This window comes from Arabidopsis thaliana, chromosome 2 (genome assembly GCF_000001735.4).
Source record: "Arabidopsis thaliana chromosome 2, partial sequence".
Taxonomy (NCBI): domain Eukaryota; kingdom Viridiplantae; phylum Streptophyta; class Magnoliopsida; order Brassicales; family Brassicaceae; genus Arabidopsis; species Arabidopsis thaliana.
In genome coordinates, this window is record NC_003071.7 from 919,861 (window position 1) to 941,612 (window position 21,752).

At 33.1% G+C, this 21,752-nt stretch overlaps 3 protein-coding genes, 1 non-coding gene and 1 pseudogene across 7 annotated transcripts; 4 read left to right on the forward strand and 1 right to left on the reverse strand.

The window, feature by feature from the left end:
• Positions 1 to 5,450: 5,450 nt before the first annotated feature.
• AT2G04475 lies at positions 5,451 to 5,899 on the forward strand. Its single transcript, NR_143718.1, has one exon. It is a non-coding gene; the product is annotated as an uncharacterized misc_RNA (transcript).
• A 1,049-nt stretch (positions 5,900 to 6,948) lies between these two features.
• AT2G03100 lies at positions 6,949 to 9,844 on the reverse strand (annotated as a pseudogene; the record flags this gene model as incomplete). Its single annotated transcript has 1 exon — positions 6,949 to 9,844.
• Positions 9,845 to 14,926: 5,082 nt separating this feature from the next.
• AT2G03110 (putative RNA-binding protein) lies at positions 14,927 to 17,002 on the forward strand. 3 transcript variants are annotated; one of them, NM_001335158.1, is made up of 6 exons: positions 14,937 to 15,052; positions 15,303 to 15,378; positions 15,449 to 15,952; positions 16,035 to 16,233; positions 16,331 to 16,552; positions 16,648 to 17,002. In NM_001335158.1, exons 3-4 carry the CDS (start codon positions 15,572 to 15,574, stop codon positions 16,113 to 16,115), a joined length of 462 nt encoding a protein of 153 aa, NP_001318188.1. In that variant the 5' UTR covers positions 14,937 to 15,052; positions 15,303 to 15,378; positions 15,449 to 15,571; the 3' UTR covers positions 16,116 to 16,233; positions 16,331 to 16,552; positions 16,648 to 17,002. The 3 variants fall into 3 exon arrangements, with proteins under 3 accessions (NP_001323851.1, NP_001318188.1, NP_178410.2); NM_001335159.1 differs by having other exon boundaries at positions 14,927 to 15,052; positions 15,303 to 15,952; positions 16,648 to 16,897; NM_126362.2 differs by lacking the exons at positions 14,937 to 15,052; positions 15,303 to 15,378 and having other exon boundaries at positions 15,476 to 15,952; positions 16,648 to 16,779.
• Positions 17,003 to 17,522: 520 nt separating this feature from the next.
• Positions 17,523 to 20,691, forward strand: SPP (signal peptide peptidase). The gene is made up of 11 exons (NM_126363.7): positions 17,523 to 17,733; positions 18,042 to 18,157; positions 18,252 to 18,403; positions 18,487 to 18,572; positions 18,832 to 18,959; positions 19,099 to 19,149; positions 19,266 to 19,352; positions 19,452 to 19,521; positions 19,636 to 19,772; positions 19,872 to 19,949; positions 20,134 to 20,691. Exons 1-11 carry the CDS (start codon positions 17,694 to 17,696, stop codon positions 20,221 to 20,223), a joined length of 1,035 nt encoding a protein of 344 aa, NP_565294.1. The 5' UTR covers positions 17,523 to 17,693; the 3' UTR covers positions 20,224 to 20,691.
• A 55-nt stretch (positions 20,692 to 20,746) lies between these two features.
• Positions 20,747 to 21,216, forward strand: AT2G03130 (Ribosomal protein L12/ ATP-dependent Clp protease adaptor protein ClpS family protein; the record flags this gene model as incomplete). Its single annotated transcript, NM_126364.2, has 1 exon — positions 20,747 to 21,216. Exon 1 carries the CDS (start codon positions 20,884 to 20,886, stop codon positions 21,214 to 21,216), a length of 333 nt encoding a protein of 110 aa, NP_178412.1. The 5' UTR covers positions 20,747 to 20,883.
• Between the last annotated feature and the right edge of the window lie 536 nt (positions 21,217 to 21,752).

The following is a 21,752-nucleotide window of genomic DNA, read 5'->3' on the forward strand; positions in this document are numbered from 1 at the left end:
CATTCTTTAAGAAATATTGTATAAAGACAATTTTATCCTCTAATATACTTTAAAAATAATAATAAATATTTATCTAATTATTTAGTAAGGGTAAAACAGGAAAACAGTTTTAAAATTTGCATTGAAAATATAAAACTTCTATCTTTGAGATAATCATTGAGCCAATCACATTACCATGCATGCTTTGATAATGTGGTATAGAAAACATATATATAATCATGAATAAAGAATTTTGCTTCTTACTATTTAGTAGTATTAATTCAGCAGCATATTATCAAAATAAATGAAGATTCGAAAAATCAGTCTTTAATTCTAACCGGCAAGTTTGGGACTTTGAATTATAGAATAATTGCACCACATTGCATAAAGCATGCAAATGTATTTTAAAATAATACTAAACATATCTTTTCCAACGCTGCGTCACGGTTAACGAGTATCTACTAGTATGATTTGTTGTCTGGAGCCTAGTCATTAACACCGTGATTTTTGGAGAAAATCATGTTTATATTTTTACTTTTTCTAAACCCTAATCAGAATCAGATTCACTAGCTCCAATGCGGTCAAAACAATTTTACTACGGAAAAGGTCATTTCTCCATCTTCTCATCAATAAAATTAATAAAATCTTAAAAGAAAATTGGCTTTCTCAAAAACTGTGAAAGTTCGTTTGCTCTTATGTCTTCCTTGCAGTATTTTGCAGAGTCTTCAATTCCCAAATTTGTTCTTTTGTCTTAAAAAAAAGTTGTCTTAATATAAGTTGTCTTAATATACAACCCATGTTTTTTCTGACATTATGTTTTTTTTTTTACTGTTGGTTCGAGTATGCTTTGACTGTGTTGCTGTATTACCACTTTTCATAGTACTTTTCAAATATGATATTAGACCTCTAACTTTCAAAATTTTAAAATATAAACTAGTAAATTAAAATAATTACGAAAATAAAATACATTTCAGTCTAACGACCACTAACCGTTCAACTACATTTCAAGATTTCCAAAGGCAGCTTTTTGGTATTCCTCTTCTTTTGAGGTAATTGTCTACAACTTTTTAAGAGTTTATCTAGACCGTTGATAATATTAAATTTAACGGATAGGATTGATACATGTTGCACGAGCACATATGATTCGTTGTCTGCACAATGCAAATAAATTCGAACCAAAATCAAACAAAAAAAATCCAAAAAAATCAAATATTAAATTTTATAACAGAAAGAACCAAATTTGATGGATTCGTACCGAAATATTTCAGATAATCAAAAATATAAATATATTTTCAAAAATATTAGTGATTTTTAAACTAAATAATTAAAAATAGTTGAGAATATATATAAAATAGTAAAAATACTCTAAAATATCAAAAACAGTTGACTGAAAATATCCAAAAATAACCGAGATATCCGAAAACATTTCAAAGCAAAATAACCGAATGGATACTAAACTTTGGAATCCAAAAAACCGATAATCGTATGGATACGTACCAAAATAGAATGGATAACCAAACGTCCAAAACTATCTAAAATTTTGATTATTTTTTTTGCCAAATTGTCACTTGCAAGTGCTCTGAGTTTAGCATAATTTAGGATTTAGTCTCTCTTAATAATGATGGGTCAAATTGATAAGAATATAAACTCGGTAGCAGATTATCAATTTTAGAATAACTTCAAGCTACCGACAACTATATGTAGGTAACTAAATCCCTCGAGTGTTTTAAGCCTGAATCAGGTTCAATAATTGGAGAAAAGGTCATCTACTAATCATGATTAAGCACATACTATCTATCACTTTTGTTTCACTCCTCGTGGAAACCGTAGTGGTCAAATTATAAGACCACTCATTAAAAAAAGAAGTAATCTAAGTTAATCAATGACAATCACATAATACACGTTATTTTTCGTTATGGCCTACCTCTATATATCATTGTGATTATATTTTCTCAAGAAATTGTATGCCATAATTTGTTTCCAACTAATCGCATCAGTGTTTCTAATTGAGTTCATATTTATATTTGTTTGTCATTAACATATTAGCCTACATATTAGTAATATCAATTATAATGTGAATTTCACCATTACGTTTACAGTTTGAACATGTTTTTTTCTTAGACTAAGTACAAAATACAAGTACAATGTTTAAAATAATCAACATCTTTATTTTATTATTTCTCTTAAGTTCATTTTTCTAATCCATCCACTAAAATTTGCTATAATTTTTTATAATTGTGCCTCACGTAAAATTAATTTAATGTCGTTATGTTCTTGTTTAAACATTACTTTGGCATGTGCAATTGTTTTTGCTTTCTTACAAAGTTACAATCACGATATATTGCATGATTTTATAATCATCATATTATTGTATAATATTATGTATGTATACATGGTTACGAAAAACATAGATAAGGGACAAGCTTAAGGTAGGTATCACGAGAGATACGACGAGACTCTAAGGTCGTCTTAAGATATGATTAAACTTAAAATCAAACCATTTAGGTTATCTCTTTGTATTATAGGCTCTACCATTTTTTCTTGATAAGATGCATATCTTCCCTGTTTGTAATATTTAACTACATTCCTAGCGGATGTGTTTATTAATATTTTCAGGTTTAATCGTTTTCGGTGTATGTTTATCCCAAGATCAGTCAATGTCGAGACTGACTTCCTTGCAAAAACAAGATCAGTCAACTATAAATTATAATTTACCCTTTTAATGATTATAACATTCGAATCATATTAATTCATTAACAAAAAATAAAATATTCGAATCATATTCCACTAAATCCGAAAGTGACATGGTAACCAAAAAATCTAACGAAATCGAATTATGCTATTTCTTTTTGTGAACCCGTCCCTAGCTAGCTCTACTCATAGAACGATTATTAATCTGATTTGACTCATAGATGTCGATTATATGGTTAACAAATCGTTTCAATTATAATGCTGCTCTTAATTAGTACCCTTTGTTAATTAATTAATTAATTTATTTATTTACGTTGACAATTCTACTGTAATCAAATTGAATTAGGAAAAAATATGAACAGGAATTAAATATTTTCTAACAAACTCTATTTAGCTATCTCAAAAGATTCATAGTTGGTTACTTCTTAACTCATAAAGACATTTTATTTTTATTTTTGATAAAGAACTCATATAAAACATTGCTTGTTCGAAAGATATCTACATTCCAATTTGAGTTGTTTTTATACAATGTACTATTTTTTATTTTTGTATGTAAATCCTAGCTAGCTTATTCTTTTTTTTTGTTTTTGTTAAGTAGTTATAACGCAGGTTGGTGGAGGCTTGGAGAGAAAACCTTGTAAGTTTACACTAAGACCACAAATGGTTATATTTGTTGAGTTTTTTTTTCCTCTTGTTGTAAACCTAAAAATAAATTGAATGATCCTAACAAGGTCTTTGCAAAAACCTTAGAGTAACATTAACGTGAAACAGATGGAGTATATATTTGCAAAGGTTAAAATTTTATCTTATTTCAATATCTTAGAGAAAAACAGAACTTTTCTTACCACTAATAAATTCTTTATTTCTGTTTTCTTAATATATATAGAAACCAACAGAAAATTCATATTTTACTGTAAAATCAGAAAAGCTTTATACCAATCAATTTACGTAGAATTTAAACCCTTACCGAAAATCCCAAAAAACTCATATAGTATATAATTCAAAGGCCTTTAAAACTATAAAATGTAGAAGTGTATAGTTTAGTTATTTATAATTTATACTAATAAAAAGAGTAATGGATTGCTAAGACATGCATTTTTAGTAATTAGTATTCTTATTATGGTAACATTTCAACACGAATAATGCAGACGCTGTTGGAAAAAAGTAAATTAGCCGACACCTACTCCTAAGAGATGCCTAATTGCCTACTATAACATGGGTAAAGCGATGTATGTCGAGTAAAAGCTTGAAATCATAAAAGTATCATGTTTCCAAATTGTATATTATTTATGTTTTGTGCTTTAAGAAAATGCTATTAAAGTTCCAAAAACACTTATCTATACAAAAAAAAAACTATCTATACAAAATTTTACCCTTTAGACTTGGATGTTTTTTGTTCTACAACATCATTATATTAAAATACAGAAAACAATAGTTAAACTTGAAAAAAATAAAAAACATATCCAATTTAGATAAGCAAAACATAAAATAATAAAAATAAAGAAATAGAAAACTAAAATTTAATCTATCTAAGAAATTCATTTTTATATGAGACGAGAATTTGAGAACAAGTACGAGAGTAACGAGACAAAACATAACGAAAAAGAACTATTCCTACTTCTATCGGAAACAACTTTTTTTTTTTTTGTTAAAAATCGGAAACAAATTTTTGAAACGCTTTTCCTCAATAATATTTTTACTGAAATTTTAGAAATAGTTATGAATGTTGAAAAGAGGTGATCCTTTCGAAGCTTAGCAAAAGAAGAAAAGATTAAAGAAATTGTGATTATAAATATGAATATTGGGATTTCAAATATTTCATACTCTGCCGTAAAAAAAATAGCAAAAAAGATTTCAGACTCACTTTCTATAACTACTAATATATTCGGAATCGTAAAGTACAACAATATTGTGAAACAATTGGAAACTTTCATCAGAAATTACAATTAATTAGACTGATAAAATTCAGCAATATGGGTCCGTGGCTGTGAGCTTGAGACTAGCCCCACTGCCGACAGTAAATTTAGCAGGCTTTACTATTTAAATTTATCAAGTTGGTCGTATTTATCTTATTTCAGAAATAAAATTCAACAAGAATAAAGTAGCAAGTTGCTATTTACATTGATCGAATTAGTAAGTGTAATGACTAATCATGACTAGCTGATCTTTAGTTTCACCGATATTGAAAAGAGTTAATTTATTATATGCCGAACTTTATACATATATAGTATATTAAATCTGTAAAAAAGAAACTAATATATAGTATATTAAATGTTGATTTAAAAATATTAGCTTAAAATGAACAAATGATGACAAAAAAGAACAAATATTTTATTACACGTATATGTCAACCCATCTATTAAATAAATAAAAAATTATATTTTTTAATTTATTTTGTTATATTATTTATTGTATATTTTGTTATTAGTTTTTGTGAAAATTATGTAATTATTATTATTTTTATTTGTTTATAAAAAGAAATGAAAAAAATATATTATTTGGTCAACATCGGTCAATACTGGTCAACGCCGGATTCTAATGATCGAAACATCAAAGTAGGATGGTTATGATGTAACATGACTTATGTTTGTTCGTGTATATCTGTATGTGATGACTATATTTCGTGTAGCAAACGAAACATTTTTAAAGTTTTCATGTATGCCGATGTGTTGGCTTATATTTCACGTAACTGATAAATATTTTTCCAATATTAAATCATATCGTAAGAAAATACATTTTTATTTTATATGATTACTTATCATTATATATACTAATTTGATAAAAAAAATTTTTTTTACCAAAAAACAAATTAGACTTTAAACCAATCAAACATGCGCTTTCGTGGTGTCAAATTACCTTCTAAGTAAATTCCATCAAGTTTAGCAATCCATCTACGTATCTGACCACATCGTCGAGTAGACCCTCCTCTGTATGCTCTCCATAAGATATGATGATTTTGCATGTTAGGACCTTGTCATAAGAGACACTTCCATATTGTTCTATCGAACGGATTTTCGTTGAATCTCCATTCCGTAATTTTCATGAACGCCACATCTCTAACTTCCGTTTTGTCGCTTTTGGATATACAATTGACTTTGAGAATGCTCCCAGGTTTGAGTTCATTTTGAAATGCTAAAATGCTTTCGTCACAAAAAAATTCTGCTTCATTCAAACAAAAATACATCGAAAGGAATGACATGATGAAAACTATGAGATGATTCATTTTTTTTATTTTTATTTTAGAGTAACATGAATCTAAAAATATCAAAGTGAGTTTATATATAGTTTTGGTAGTGATACTTTCATTTTTTATTAAATCAATTTCTTAAAGAATTAGCTAAAGTTAAGGAACAAATATTAACCTGTTAATTCTCTGGTTGGAGGAAAATTTACTATCGAAAACTAAGGTTGGCCGATATAACTCTAAAATCAATGCAGATCATTTAAACTTAAGAAAAAGCCATGACAATGAAAAGGAAAAATATCAAAAGAAAACTTTCAAGTTGAAACACTTTCCCAACTAAAACTTCTATATTTTGGTGTTTTTTTAAAAACCAGCAACTAAATAACTTACCTAGAAAAACATTCAAGTAACCAAACTGTGAGGATTAGAACGTTCTCGAGTTGTACTTTGTCTAATCTCAGACCTCTCAACTCACTCTGTTGTTCACTCGTTTGTAAAAAGCGGAACTTGAAAGTAAGAACACACAGGAATTAACGAGTTCAGGATTCAAACTTGAATCCCTACGTCTCGCCGAGATATTCTCGGAAATCCACTAAGAACTTGCTCTTATCTTGAGCCTTTAGGGTTCTACAACTTTCTCTCTCTGTTACAAACTTCTCTCACCCCTTACAAAGCAACACAACACAACCAACTCCTTTAAAGAGACAAAGAGAAGGATCTAGAGCTACCCGACACGCTCGTGCTTGAACCTTACACAAGTCAGGTGCTCCAGCTGCAATTACGGGCCTGAATTGCTGCAATCTCTTAGGCGGCTTGATTGAAGAAGCCATTCTGGTTGTCTGCTCTTGTTGCTTGTACGAACTCGACAATGTGATGTCATGAGAGAGAGCTGAAGAGATCTCCTTTTGTTTCTCAAACTTGGCGCATAAAGTGAACCCTCTAAGCGACCCAGAAACTCTTATCTCTTCCTTGCTTTTCATTTGAACTTCGAACCCTCTATACCGAATAGAGTCTTTCTCATACTTGGTGAATTTAGACCAAAACTCACAAAACTCCTCCTTGGTATAAAGTTCACTGAACTCATCTTCTTAGTGTTACTTGACTTCCAATCTCGGATCTGTGGTCTCCCTAGTTACTTGAGATTTCTTTAACAAACAGACTTTTTCTGTGCTGTCCTCATCTTCATATCCTTCAGGCTGACTCATCAATATATACTCATCCAGATTCCCATGTAAAAACGCAGTCTTAACATCAAGTTGTTCTAATTCCATGTCAAATTGAACCACAATGGATAAAAGATACCTGATTGACACGTGCTTGACTACAGGTGAGAAAATCTCCTGATAGTCTATGCCTTCTCTTTGTGAAAATCCTTTGGCGACAAGCCTAGCTTTGTATCTTGGTGGTTCTACTCCGGGAATTCCTGCTTTTCTCTTGAATATCCACTTACAGCCTATAACTCTCTTTCCTTCAAGCTTATCAATGACATCCCATGTGTCATTCTTTTTCATGGAGTCCATTTCTTCTATGGTAGCTTGCTTCCATTTCTCACATTCTGGACTTCTCATGGCTTCTTCATAGGTTTCTGGTTAATAAACTTCTCCATCTTCTGTCATTGTTAATGCAAACCCAACAAGGCTGTCATCTTCCTCAACGAATCTCTGTGGAGCTCTGATCTGTCTTCGAATTCTATCCCTGGCCAGTAGATAGTTCTCTAGACAATCATCATCAGAATCAGTTTCCTCTACTTGTTTGTCTTCACTTGCAGATCTTGTTGTTGAAGCTTGTTCTTGGTTTGACTTATCTCCTCCTTCACTCTGATTTTCATCATCTGCAGACAAATTCTTTAGCTCTATGAGAGTCCTTTCTACTTCAGTGAGCTGTTTTTCTTCCTCAGACATATCATTCTTCTGCAGTTCCTTGTACATCTGATTTTCTTGAAAAACAATGTCTCGAGAGACTACACATTTCCTGTCTTCTAGCAGCCACACTTTGAATCCCTTTACACCATCTGGATATCCGAGAAAAATCCCCTTCTTTGCTCTAGGATTCAGCTTTCCTTGATCTGAATGAATATAAGCGACTGATCCAAACTTCTTGAGTATCTTGTAATCTGGTGGATGACCAGTCCACTTCTCTTCAGGAATATCAAACTCTATTGAAGAGCTTGGGCTTTTGTTGATGAGGAACACGGCAGTAGACGCTGCTTCTGCCCAGAACTGTTTCCCCAACCCTGATTCACTTAACATGCATCTGACCTTGTTCATGATGGTCCTGTTCATCCTTTCAGCAACACCATTCTGCTGTGGTGTGTAAGCACATGTCCTGTGCCTTATAACTCCTTCTTTTCTGCAGAATGAATCAAACTCCTGGTTACAGAACTCCAGCCCATTATCTGTTCTGAGAATCTTGAGCTTCTTGTCCTGTTGGTTTTCAATCAATGGAGAATGGTACATTCGGTGATCCCCATAGATCAGAATGCACATAGTCGAGTTTATCTTTTGTGACATGCTTTGCAGCTCCAAAGCTAACCCTGCGTGTTTTTCCATACACACAATCTTCACAAAACTGCAACTCTTTAATCATGTTCTTATCCAGATGACCTTTACTGACCAAAACCTGCAGCCCTTTTGCACCAATGTGACCAAGCCTGCTGTACCATAAACTTGTTTCATCCTTTTCTTTGTCTATGACATTGGCTTCACCTGCAAGTGTCGTTCCCTCGAGAAAATACAAAGTACTTTCTTTCTTTCCAGTTAGTACAGTAAGATCATTCTTAAAAATAGTCAAAATACCTTTATTCGATTCGAACCAGCAGCCTTTATCTTCAAGAGTTCCAAGTGAGATGAGGTTCTTTGACATTTCTGGTATGTACCTGACATCAGTGAGCAAGATAGTAGATCCATCCTCATTCTTGATTCTGACATCCCCAATTCCTTTCACTTCAGAATAAGTATCATTGCCCATCCTTACTTTCCCGCTTGCAGTCTCCTTGAAGTCTATGATCCAATCCTTTCTGCAGGTCATATGGAAGGAACACCCTGTGTCTAGAATCCATGTATCTGGGGTGACTTCAGCAAAGCCAAGTAAAGCTCTTGAAACTACTAGTGTAGCTGCATTAGTGACTTGAGCAGTTACAGTAGAAGCCTCTCCTCTTTCAGATGTGGAACCTTGCTTGTTCCTCTCCTTCCATACATAGCATTGCTTCTTGAAATGACCCTCCTTGCCACAGATCCAACACGTTTTTCCTGCTCCCTTTGACTTAGATCTGCTCTTGTTCTTGTTCGGTCCTTTCCCCCTGGTTTCTGATCTGCCTCTGTCTTGAACAAACAACCCATCTGAGTTATTCTTGAGAAGCTTACCACTAGCTCCCAACTCCAAGATCTTAGACCTTATGGCACTTGTGATTTCTTCGAGATGAAGTGTAGTCTTGCAGTACTTCAGTGTCTCCTTCAGTTGATCAAACTGTCTTGGTAAAGACATGAGCAAGACTATGGCTTGATCTTCATCTGGGACTACAACCTTTACGTTTTCCAAGTCCGATATTAACTTGAAGAAATCATTAACATTCTCCTCCATCGTCATATTCTCACTCATCTTGTAGCCATACAGCCTCTGCTTCAAGTAAATGCGATTTGGAAGAGATTTTGCCATAAATAACTGATCCAGGACCTTTATCATACCTGCTGCTGTCTTCTGTTTGATGACCTTTCTCAGAACATTGTTTCCCAGGCTCAAGATGATGGTAGATCTGGCTTTTCCTCTTTTTTCTTTGAGGATCTTGTCTTCCAGTTTAGAAGTTGCAGTTTCTGGGTCTTGGTTTCCTCCATCACTAATCTCAGTGGTAGAATCTTCAACCTCTGCTTCCTCTTCTTCCCCGAGACCCTCCAGAAGTCCCAACATCTCCATATGAGCCAGTAACTTTTCTTTCCACAGGATGTAATCCCCATCTCCGTCGAACTTCTCCACCTCTGCTCTGCCCGAAGACATCTTGAGCAGATCTTCTCGCTCCTAGGTAGTAACCTGGAAGCTCTGATACCAAACTGTGAGGATTAGAACGTTATCGAGTTGTACTTTGTCTAATCTCAGACCTCTCAACTCACTCTGTTGTTCACTCGTTTGTAAAAAGCGGAACTTGAAAGTAAGAACACACAGGAATTAACGAGTTCAGGATTCAAACTTGAATCCCTACGTCTCGCCGAGATATTCTCGGAAATCCACTAAAAATTTGGTTTATTTTGACAAACCATTAAACATTTGAACTTATTTGATGAATCGTTGTAACTTTTGGGTTATTTGATTAACTGTTGCAATATTTGGTATATTTGATTAACTGTAGCAATCTTTAGCTAATTTGATGAACTATTACATTTTTTGGTTTTTATTGATAAAGCTTTGTAACATTTCTACTCTATAAAAGTGTTTTTCTGTGCATTAATTAAAGTTACATATGTTCATTTGGAGTTATATTTTTTTCTCATGTTTTGTTTGTGTTTTTTAATCAAGAAACTATACGTATACTTATCATAATGTTTTTTTTTTAACTTGTGTCAACTCCCACTCTTTTCACAATGATGTTTTCTAATAATTATAAAAATGTTAATAAATGCTTATGTGAGTTATATCTCACTATTATAATTTTTTGTAAAGTATATCTTGATTTCTTGTTAAAATTTTTGTAAATGTTTTTCTCTTATTATGATTGTTCGTTTGATATTTTTTTCTTTGAAATATTTTGACATTATTTCTGCACGAAGTTATAGAGGTGCCCATCACCTTATTCTACATATACTATTTAGGTTTATACTTCGGATCCCTCCATTGAACAAAAAATGAATCAAATAGCTTTACTCCCTAAATCAACAATTTCGGAAATTCAATCGTCCAAAGTTTTGTTGGCGAAGAGGTTTGTAAGACAATTCTCTAAATTAACGACGAGGAAAGAGTGTCAAATCCATGATGTAATTGACGTGAACATGAGACGATGATGCTATGGAACATTCAAGGAGGTCATACCGGTGTTGTTTGGTTTACGAATCTTGGTTAGTCAAATATCGTCGTCAAAATCTGATTTAACTCCTTGAGATTAACTCTTACGTTTCCAAATATTGTCTAATGCTCTACATGAAAATTTCTTATGTTTTTTGCTTTTCAACTCTTGATTCATATATACCTAACTTTACTATTAGAATTCCAAATAGGCTAGAAATAAACTTCTAACCAAAATTAAGTAGATTTTCATGACACGTTTACGTATATATATATATATGGTGATTTCATTCACATGCTTTAAGGAAGTGGTGTTGTGATTCTACAAAGATCAAAAAGAAAAAAATCAAAAGAGGGTGCTCCCGTTTAACTTTAGGATTAAGACCATTGTAAACTTTGAGATTCAAAGACAAAGATGTTTTTCTATGGAACTACTTTCATATATTTGTTTGTTAAAAAAAAAAGTTTGTTCTCTCTTTCTCAAATTCCTCTCTAATTCTATCACAACTGAAGATGAAATCCTCTCAATTTATACTTTTCTCAGGATTCTGGTATTGTAAATAGGGGCTTTCATAAGAATGGGCACATTATGGCCCAATAACTAGAGAAAGAGAACTTTTAGGATGGGCTCATGAAAATAGGCATATATTAAGCAAGGGATTTGACCAGTTTGCCTTCGCTTCAGTTCATGGTTTTGATAAATGATAACGATACTTCATCGTCTTCAACAAATTTCCCTGCAACAAAAATTTCCCTCACTCATTTCTCACTGCTGCACTTGCTTCATGGACGCCATATTTGTCAACACCGTCACTTTTAATTCCATCAAAACACTATCTCTTTCATTTCCAACTCTCACCGCTACCAACACGTCTTCTCCGATTAACTCGATCAATCAAATTAAACGATTTTTGATGAAAAAAATCTAAACAATTAACAAATTTCGAAGAGGTAATCCTTTCCTTCTCTATTATACTTTGTTAGGAAGAGAGAGAGAGATCGAGAGAGAGAGAGAGAGAGTTGTAATGAGATTTGTTTGGATTTTGTGAGGTGGAAGATGATGTTTGGACGCAACAAACGCAGGAACTCCGATCTACTTCAATTTAGAATTTAGGAGTGACAAGGTAAAACAGTCATGTTTGAGAGAGAGAAGTGCCATACTCCACAAAGACTATAAGAAATGCCTAATTAGACAATACCCATCACTTTCTAGTACCAATCTCATAATTGATCCATTGTAAACATGTAACCATATGTTGCTACTTCTTAGTTTCCTGTTTTTATAAATGAATCTCTAGCATATATGTCTCTCATCTTTGTCTTTCTAGAGTTGGAAAGAGATGATCATTGTGCGGGTCATTCATCTTCAAGTATACAAACTACCAATAGATTTCATTCCTAGACAAACAGATTATACTTTAAGCTTATAGTGTTTCAATAGTCTTTGAACTTCTAATCCAATTTATTTTCAGGCTATCACCTATATTATATATTGTTGACGTTTCAAGTGGTAACATTAGGAAAGAGAAGCAGAGGAGTTGATGGTTATGATGAGGATGATGTAAGGTGTAAATGATGATTCTTGAGTTTGCATTATCAGTCATGGATAAGATTATGATCAGAGGAAATAAGTAACTAAGTATGTAGGAGTGGCGTACTAGAAGGATATATCATGTCATATGCTTAATTCACTAAACAAACAATTAAAATTAGGGTTTATTAGCAAACTAGACACTTTTTCAAAAGTTATTTGAGAAGTAGGTAGTTTTTTTTACATATTAGAGAAATAGATACTTCTTTTGCTATTGTGAGATAGAAAATATGTGAGATAGAAGGTATATGACTGAAAAACAAAATAAGTGTTAAATACAATTGTACCCTTTTGTGTTGTGAGAAATAACTTTTGGAATAGGCCCAAATCTTTTAAAGATAATGGATCAAATACTATTTTCATAGCCCAATTAATTTAACATGTTATTTGGCCCCAAAAAAAATTCCAATCGTTTTTGTTTTTTCAGTTCATTTCTTCCAACGGTTAAATTTAACATTATATCACTTTTGTCGATTAAAACAAAATTTTGGAAAATCCTATGGTGTACACAATTTTTAATGGAATACGGAATGGTGTACACCATTAAAATCATGATATTGGTGACAGGATGGTGTACACAATTTTAAATGATTTAATATAATTAAACTTAATGGTGTACATGTTGGTGTACAATATTATGATATACGAGATTTGTGACAGAATGATGTACACAATTTTAAATGACAGCGTGTGAAATTGGTAGACATAACGTACAACATTTAGGGTATACTAATAGGAAATGTATAAACCATTATTTTAATTTACTGGTGTACATCATTTTGTACACTGGATTTGTACACTATTTCAAAAACTTTCAAATACACCAAATTATTCTCGATTTTATAGATTCGGTGTACAATATTTTTAAATATATAACCTATTATTTCAATTTATTGGTGTACATCATTTCGTACACTGATGTTTGTACACTATCTCATAGACTTTCAAGTATGCCAAATAGTTCTCTAGATTCGTGTACAATATTTTTGAAGGTGTACGATAGACGATTTAAAGATGTTACATACCCGCAATAGTAAAATTAAAATCTTAGTATTTTACTATTAAATTTAGTTTAGCTAAATATAACAAAATTAATATTTTAAAATGTATTAAAATTGAAAATGTTAGTATAGTAAAATGTTATAATATTACATATCCGCAAAATGTAACAAAATTAAAATCTTTACAATAAATAAAAAGATTAGTATTTTAAAATGTATACAATGATTGAAAGAAAATATGGGTTTTAGTTGATATCAAGCTCATGAGCAATTCGAAATTGGAGATGTTATTGAGCTGCTTTTAGTGAGGCCCAATTTATTTCATCAAAACAACAGAAGAGTAAAATTGTACTTTACTAAAAACTGTATTAGAAGAGGAGTTCTATTAGAGAAAAGAGATAAAAGTACTCATTCTTCCTATTTCTAAAAAAAGTACCCATTCCTCAAATTACTTTTGCAAAAAGTGCCTACTCTCCAACTTATCTCTTAAAATTATTAAGAGTATTAGTATCTTCTTAGGGAATTAATCGATAATTTTTTCTTAACATACAACTACAAACATATGATTTCTACTTTTAAATTCAAGAATCTGGTAATTTGTTTCTGGAAAATCTAATTTACTTCTATTCATATTTAAAATGTAATAATTCATTTGATATTAGCTTATGGTTAACTAACTTAAACATTCTATCGTTCAGTATAGATCGGGTGTAACCCGGACTATCCCCTTACAAATGGTCAAAATCAACCTAGAATATTTGTTGGCGGTTTTTTCATACCTAAACTACAATACCTAGTAAATATCAACCTAAACTCACTAAAAATTCAGGCTAGACTATATAAAAATAGCCAAAATCCACATATGCTAAAATGGTGTTAGTTAACAGCATAAAGCGTTGAGTCAACCAATACCATGGCAATGACGACGCATCGAAGTTGAGTAAAACAATGTCGTTTCGTGAGTTTAGGGTTCTCGAATCAAAGACTCTTTGGCGATTGCTTTAGCGATTCTTTGATTTGAGAACCCTAAACTCACGAAATAAAGTCGTATAATTACTCATCTACGATGCCCCGTTATTGCCACAATGTCGGCTGACTCATCGCCGTAAGTGATTGATTAACACTGTTTTGGCATATGTTGATTTTGACTATTTTCATATAGTTTAGGTTGAAAATTTAATTTTTTTAGTGAGTTTAGGTTGATATTTTTCAAATATCGTAGTTTGGGTATAAAAAACTGTCGGAAAATAGTGTGAGTTGATTTTAGCTATTTTCCCTTCATTAATAGAAAACATATATATACCACATAGCATCAATTCAAATATATATACCATATAGCATCAATTCAAATAGTAAATTTGACATTAATATCGCTTTATTTTATAATGTGGCTACGTGTTGTCACGACGCAAGAAAAATTTGAAAAGCCCTTGCTAGGCCTTTTAGATTCCTATAGACGTTAATGAGCCCAAAGACTTTCTTCATCTTTCACTACTCTTTTCAATTTCAAATTCCAAAAACCACAGAAAGAAAAAGACGGAGAGAGGCCGTTGCATTTTCCGGCGAGACGACGCTTCTTCGGACGGATTCACCGATCATCGGTTGTTTCATTCTCTGGTAACAGTTTACTGTTTTCGAGTTTTCCGTTTTCTAAGCAATGTTCAAGTACTATCAAGATTTATCGATCGGTTGGTTGCGTGAGAATTGATTTTCGTATTGATCTTCGTTGATTAGGTTTCTTGATGTGAGCTTTACATAATCTATCTATAGAGAAACGAAGAAGGATTTTGGTGTTATGAATGTTTGTTTCTGTTGCTTATTTGAAACCTAACTTAAACCCTAATTTTCTGTTTCGTATGTTCTTCAGCGTCCTCTGGCTTTGTGATTTCAGAACTTGTTTCACTAAATCGTTGCTAAAATGGCTCATTCAAGGAACAATTATGGTAAGAGATCTTGTTTTAGTTAGTTTTCATATTTGATAAGAGGTAAGAGAGTTTTTTTCTGATGATACAGATAATAATGGTGCTGGATTAGAAGATACTGTGTATCGTTACTTGTGTCTTGTGAGAAGAGCAGGGAGTTCTTGGGAGAGGTGGTGAGATTGCAAAATAGATTAGGTCTGAGACTAAAGCAAACATGAGGGTAAACGAGGCATTGCCTGGTTGTGATGAGCGTGTTGTGACTATATATTCTAATAGCGAGGAGAGAAATCGTATTGAAGATGACAATGAGGATTTTGTCTGTCCTGCTTTTGATGCTCTTTTCAAGGTTCATGATATGGTTGTTGTTGAAGAATTTGACGATGATGATGATTATAATGACAATGATGAGTATAGTGAGGGACAAACAGTTGTTACTGTGAGGATGCTTGTGCCTTCTGATCAAATTGGTTATCTTATTGGCAAAGGTGGACCAATTATTCAAACGCTGCGTAATGACACTAATGCTCAGATTCGTGTTAGAAATGATAATCTACCCATGTGTGCTTTGGCATTGAGTCATGATGAGCTTCTTCAGGTAATGTCTTCGAGATTTGAGTTAGTGTGTGTGGTTGTGTTTCGGATTTAGCTTATGAATGTTGTTGTTGGTTGACTTTCAGATAATTGGAGATCCTTCTGCTGTTAGAGAAGCTCTTTACCAAGTTGCCTTTCTGCTTTATAATAATCCGTCACGATTTTAGAACTACTTTCTGTCTTCCTCTAGTAGTACACTGCAACATCAACCTGGTAGAATTCTGATGAATCCTGCAGTAACGACCTCTCATAAAAATTGCTCGTGAGAATGAGGAGATGGTCCAAGTAATAAATCATGACCACCCTTTATTGCCTAGTGCTTGTCGATTTTGTGTGTTTGAAAGAGACCCTTAAACAATGTTTCTTTATCTTGTGGTTTTAGATAACAGGAAGTCTTGATGCAGCAATCAAAGCTCTTACACAAGTGATGCTGCGTTTAAGAGCCAATGTATTTGACATGGATCGTGGTCTTGTCTTGCTTCCAACTTTATTTCCTTATATTTCTCAAACAATATAGACTTCGAGCAAGTCTAGGCACAGAAAAGGCGAGAACCATCCTCATGGTTCAGAGGAATTTGCTAGGAATGAAGACTATGGTCAAATGGTATGATTGTCATAAAAAAATATATGATTCTGGTAACCAAATTTACTCATAGAGATTCATTTTTGATGATGTCTGTCTATTTTCTTCTTTTGCAGAACGTAAATTCCCCAATAAGAAACCGAGTTTATTGATCACCAAACCATGTCAAAAGGTTATCTTTCTATGTTCTAAACACTTAGATTCTGGAATATACTTTTTATAAAATACTTGGGCGTTTTTTTGGAATCCAAGAAAAAAGAGGATTCGAGTAGTTTTGCGCCTCAAGAATCTACAAATGCAGGAAGTTCTTAAAAGAATGATATATATATTTTTTTGTTTTTGTCATCTTCATGAAAGAATACAATGTTTCTTTCATTTTTCGTATTCGTATTTAACTATATTTGAGTAATCTTGTTCATCATTAGTGGTTCCAAAGCACTGTTATGAACTCGGACGCGTCTTTGCTACTAAGTGTGTCTAACTTGCAGCCAATTGTTCCAATGGTATGATCCACTTAAAAGTATAGTTGATTTTCATGTATTTTAATCAAATGGACCAAGACCAGTGGAAAGAGTCACATATAATCGGCTCCCTTCTTTTCTTTCCGTTTACTGTACTTCCATAAGTCAAATTTTGTTTAGATGTCACACTAATATTTTGTTTTTTTGTGTGTAAAAACTTACTAAAAGAGAAAAAAAATACTAAAAACTATACAATATAATACTTTTACATTGATTATTTATTAGGTCTTTAGCGAATTTTTGACATTGATTTATATGTTTCCAGTTTTGTTATCCGTTGAAGGAGAAAAGTATCGGTTACCATTGTATTGACTAACCATAAAAGAAAACAGATATGCATGTGTGATGTGGTGATGAATGCAATAATCAACCAATTAAAATGCGAACGTAATGTCATAGACACGTGAGCGTTACCAATGAAATAAGTCTGTCACGTAATTAGGTCACAGTCCCGTAACTTTCGTGGTCTTCGAGTATCTTAATTTTCTTTCCTTAACTCTTCTCTTTCTCTTCTTCTTCTTCTTCATCTTTTTTTTTTTAACAGATCTGGTGGAAATTTTATCTTTTGACCCCACCACTGGATCTCTCTATATACACATTCATCTGAGTAATAGAGTAAAAACGAAACACAAGAAGCAATTATGAAGAATTGTGAGAGATTTGCTAATCTCGCTCTCGCAGGTTTTTCTCTCTTTCACTCTTACAATTGTTACAATTCGTCTCGTGAATTTCAATTTTCGATCGATTTTTACGATCATGTGATTGTTTCGCGTTATGGGTTTCTTCTGATTGTGATTTAGGCTTCGAATTTGTTAACTTTTTCGGTTTTAGGTTTGTTCTTAGAATTTGCTGGAAAATATTTATTTTTTTGTTCGTTTTAGATCAGTTTGGTTTCTCTAGGGTTTAGGCTTGATGGGTGTGATTGATTGTTTTTGATTATGGTGTAAAGATTCAAAACTGAGTGGTTTTTGTTTTTGTTTTGGTTACAGGTTTGACATTGGCACCACTCGTTGTGAGAGTAAATCCAAATTTGAATGTTATTCTCACAGCATGTATCACTGTTTATGTGGGTTGCTTTCGTTCGGTCAAGGATACTCCTCCAACGGTAAGACAAAGACGCAATCAGATTGTTTTTTTTTATTAGTGAAACAATTTTCCAAATTCGATCTAAATTGTTTCTTTGGTTTGAAATGGTGTAGGAGACGATGTCAAAAGAACATGCCATGCGTTTCCCATTGGTTGGGAGTGCTATGCTTCTCTCACTTTTCTTATTGTTCAAGTTTCTCTCAAAGGACTTGGTTAATGCTGTGCTAACAGCTTACTTCTTTGTTCTTGGGATTGTCGCTCTTTCGTATGTCTTATCTAAATCATGCCTTTTGTTTTTTTATTTGTTTATCTGTGGTCAAGTCATGACACGGTTATGTGTGTTTGCAGAGCGACATTGTTACCAGCCATCAGAAGATTTTTACCAAATCCTTGGAATGACAATCTTATCGTCTGGCGTTTTCCTTATTTCAAGTGTACGTAACTAAGATTACCTTCAGTATTCTTTGGTAGCCATTTTTCTCATTATATAAGTTATGGGTTTGTTTGTTATCGTTTGCTTAGTGCTAGTCTTTGAATACTTATTTGGTTGATGTAATGATCATTCAAGATCCTAGGTGTTTGTCTCATTTTCAAATCTGTTTTTACTTTTCTTACTCTATCCAGTTATTGTTCTATCCTTCTGGTTGAGATGTGCTTATTTTCTTTGATGTCTAACACCTTTTTACTAAACAGCTTTGGAGGTAGAGTTCACAAAGTCCCAAGTTGTTGCGGGAATCCCTGGAACATTCTTCTGTGCGTGGTATGCGTGGAAAAAACATTGGCTGGCTAACAATATCCTCGGCCTTTCCTTCTGCATTCAGGTTACTTCCCTTGCACTTTATGGGAATACATAAACTCTGAAGCTTCACTGTTATAACATAATATTTAAGTTTAAAGTGAACTGGAGTCACTGTTGTTGAGTGTCTCTTTTTTTACTAATTAATGCCGTTGCCAATACAGGGAATTGAGATGCTCTCTCTCGGATCATTCAAGACTGGTGCCATCCTTTTGGTAAGAACTGCATCTTTTGAATGCTATTCTTGAAAACTTGTTTGGACTTCTAGATGAAAAGAAAATTCGTTTGAAAATGACTCAATCATTCGGTGTTTGTTATGCTTGACTTGCAGGCAGGACTATTTTTCTATGATATCTTCTGGGTTTTCTTTACTCCAGTTATGGTTAGTGTTGCCAAATCCTTCGATGCTCCAATTAAGGTTAGTAAAAATGCCTCAAAAGTACACACCATACCAAATTGATTCTGATTTGTTCTTAGTCAATTTTTCAGTAATCTCATTGTTACATATTTCTTTCAGCTCTTATTCCCTACGGGTGATGCTCTAAGACCCTATTCTATGCTTGGTCTTGGTGACATTGTCATTCCGGGTATGTTCTCTAATGCTTAACCCAATAGCTATATTCAGCTTATGGTTATGCATTCTTGAATCATATTTTTGGATATGATATGAATATAAGATATTAATTTTTGTTTTCCTTTAGGTATTTTCGTTGCACTAGCTCTAAGATTTGATGTGTCAAGACGTAGACAACCACAATACTTCACAAGTGCATTTATCGGATACGCTGTTGGTGTGATCCTCACGATTGTAGTCATGAACTGGTTTCAAGCAGCACAGGTCAGTTTTTGTGTCTTAATTGTTGTCATCTATTTATTGCAACCTTATTTTGGGATTTCTCTCTGATAGGTTTTTGTTTTTGTTTTGCCTTTGTTTCAGCCTGCTTTGTTATACATTGTCCCAGCCGTAATTGGGTTCTTGGCTTCTCACTGCATTTGGAACGGTGACATCAAACCGGTTTGTTTTCTAGTCCTTCTAGATTTCGATGTATCTATTGTTGTAAACGCAATTATGCAACCCAAACAGAAGAACCTTCCTGTTACCTTCTGTTTGCTTATCGTGTTTTTGGTTGTAGATTAAGATGTAAAGGATTAGTGAGCTTATGGTCTTCTTCTTCTTCTTTGTTTTGTTGCTGTTGCAGTTGTTGGCGTTTGATGAATCAAAGACAGAGGAAGCAACGACTGATGAATCAAAGACTAGTGAGGAGGTTAATAAAGCTCATGATGAATGAGGAAAAATCGAGAAAGAAGGGCAGAGGAGAAATATATACACATAAATGTGTCTTAATATATGGAACAAGAAGGAAAACAATTTTGTTTCCAAATGATCATCAATCAGTCCCTTCTAACCCCTTTTTTGTTTTTTTAGATTTTCAAACTTTCTTTTGGCCAAGACTTGTGTAAGTTACTATAAGTTACAACAAATTTTCTTTGACTTTTCTTTCTGTTTTATGTTAAATTCGTTAGGAGACTGGAAGTTATATATCATTTCGAACAGAATTCGAAATATGAGCTTTTTAGCTATTGTAGACAACGTGGTAAGGATATGAACAGTGAGAGGCAAAGAATAGCACATGATGATGATAAAGTTATGAACATAATCTGTGCTGAGAAAGGGACATTTTTGCTTGGGGAGCTATTTGGAGACAAAAAAAAGCTAGATAGAAACTCTACACTTAATGTTTTTTTTTTTTTTTTTTCTGACATCTAGTACAATTATTGCTTGGAGAGCAAGTTGTGTGTTTAATAATATATAACGTATATGTAAGTTGAATAAAAATGTAGAGAAAAATCTTAATGTTAAAAAAAAAGAGAGTAGGTTTGGGGTTTAAGTTTGTGATTAGGTCTAGAGCTAAAGCCAAGGAACAAGCACGTATCAAAGATCAAACAAAATGAGAGTACTGAGGGACGGCCAAAGTGGTGGTGGTGCCAATGAGGGAGCTAAAGCGGAGAAGACTGTGTTTGAGGTTAAACTTGAGTCTTTCGAGGCACGTGCGAAAATCAAGATCATTAAGGAGGTAAGGAGAATCATTGGTGTGGGTCTTAAGGAAGCTATGAAATTGGTGGTGAAGGCTCCTACGGTTTTGAAAACAGGACTTTCAAAAGAAGAAGGAGAGGAGGTCGTTGAGAAGTTGAATGCACTTGGTGCTGAAGCTGTTTTACAGACTAGAGTGAGTGATATTCCAAGTCTGTTTTGGAACAGTTTGTTCCATCTAATAAGCTGATGGATGATGATACCGTTAATAAGAGCTTATTAGCTCAATTAGGCTTTCTCATTGCTAATGTTTTTTTTTTATAAAGAGATTAACTAAACCAATGTATCTTTGCTTGTTTAACATGTATCGCAAGTCCTTCTTCTTGGCATAATAATAATCGATAAATTTGGGAACTTTGTTGTTATTCCATGGCTTTAATGATCTCCAGTGAGAGTTCTCTTACTTTGCTCATTTATTTGGCCTGACTCCACAGCACAACTAATTTGTGTTGATATCAAGATCTTGCAAGATATGCAAGATTAGAAACTGAAAAAATGTAGCAAACACAGAAAAATGTCATTGTACCTAAACACAAAGGTTACAAAACTAGGGACATACCAAAAAAAACAAACCTCCAACACTTTGTTTGCGTGTTGAAAGTTAAAAGACATATAACAATAGATTTTACCAAGAAGTGAAATATTCTCACTTGGAGATGTCAATATTTACATCTCCGAACTTAGGCCTAGGAGGATCCGTTGCCATATCCACATGACCCGACCAAT

Coding starts and splice junctions, on each gene's coding strand:
- AT2G03110 (NM_001335159.1), top strand. CDS start 15,572: ATGAGGGTAAACGAGGCATTGCCTGGTTGTGATGAGCGTGTTGTGACT. Junction 15,953..16,034: donor GTCATGATGAGCTTCTTCAG/GTAATGTCTTCG, acceptor GTTGACTTTCAG/ATAATTGGAGATCCTTCTGC.
- SPP (NM_126363.7), top strand. CDS start 17,694: ATGAAGAATTGTGAGAGATTTGCTAATCTCGCTCTCGCAG. Junction 18,158..18,251: donor TCAAGGATACTCCTCCAACG/GTAAGACAAAGA, acceptor GAAATGGTGTAG/GAGACGATGTCAAAAGAACA. Junction 19,150..19,265: donor AGACTGGTGCCATCCTTTTG/GTAAGAACTGCA, acceptor CTTGACTTGCAG/GCAGGACTATTTTTCTATGA.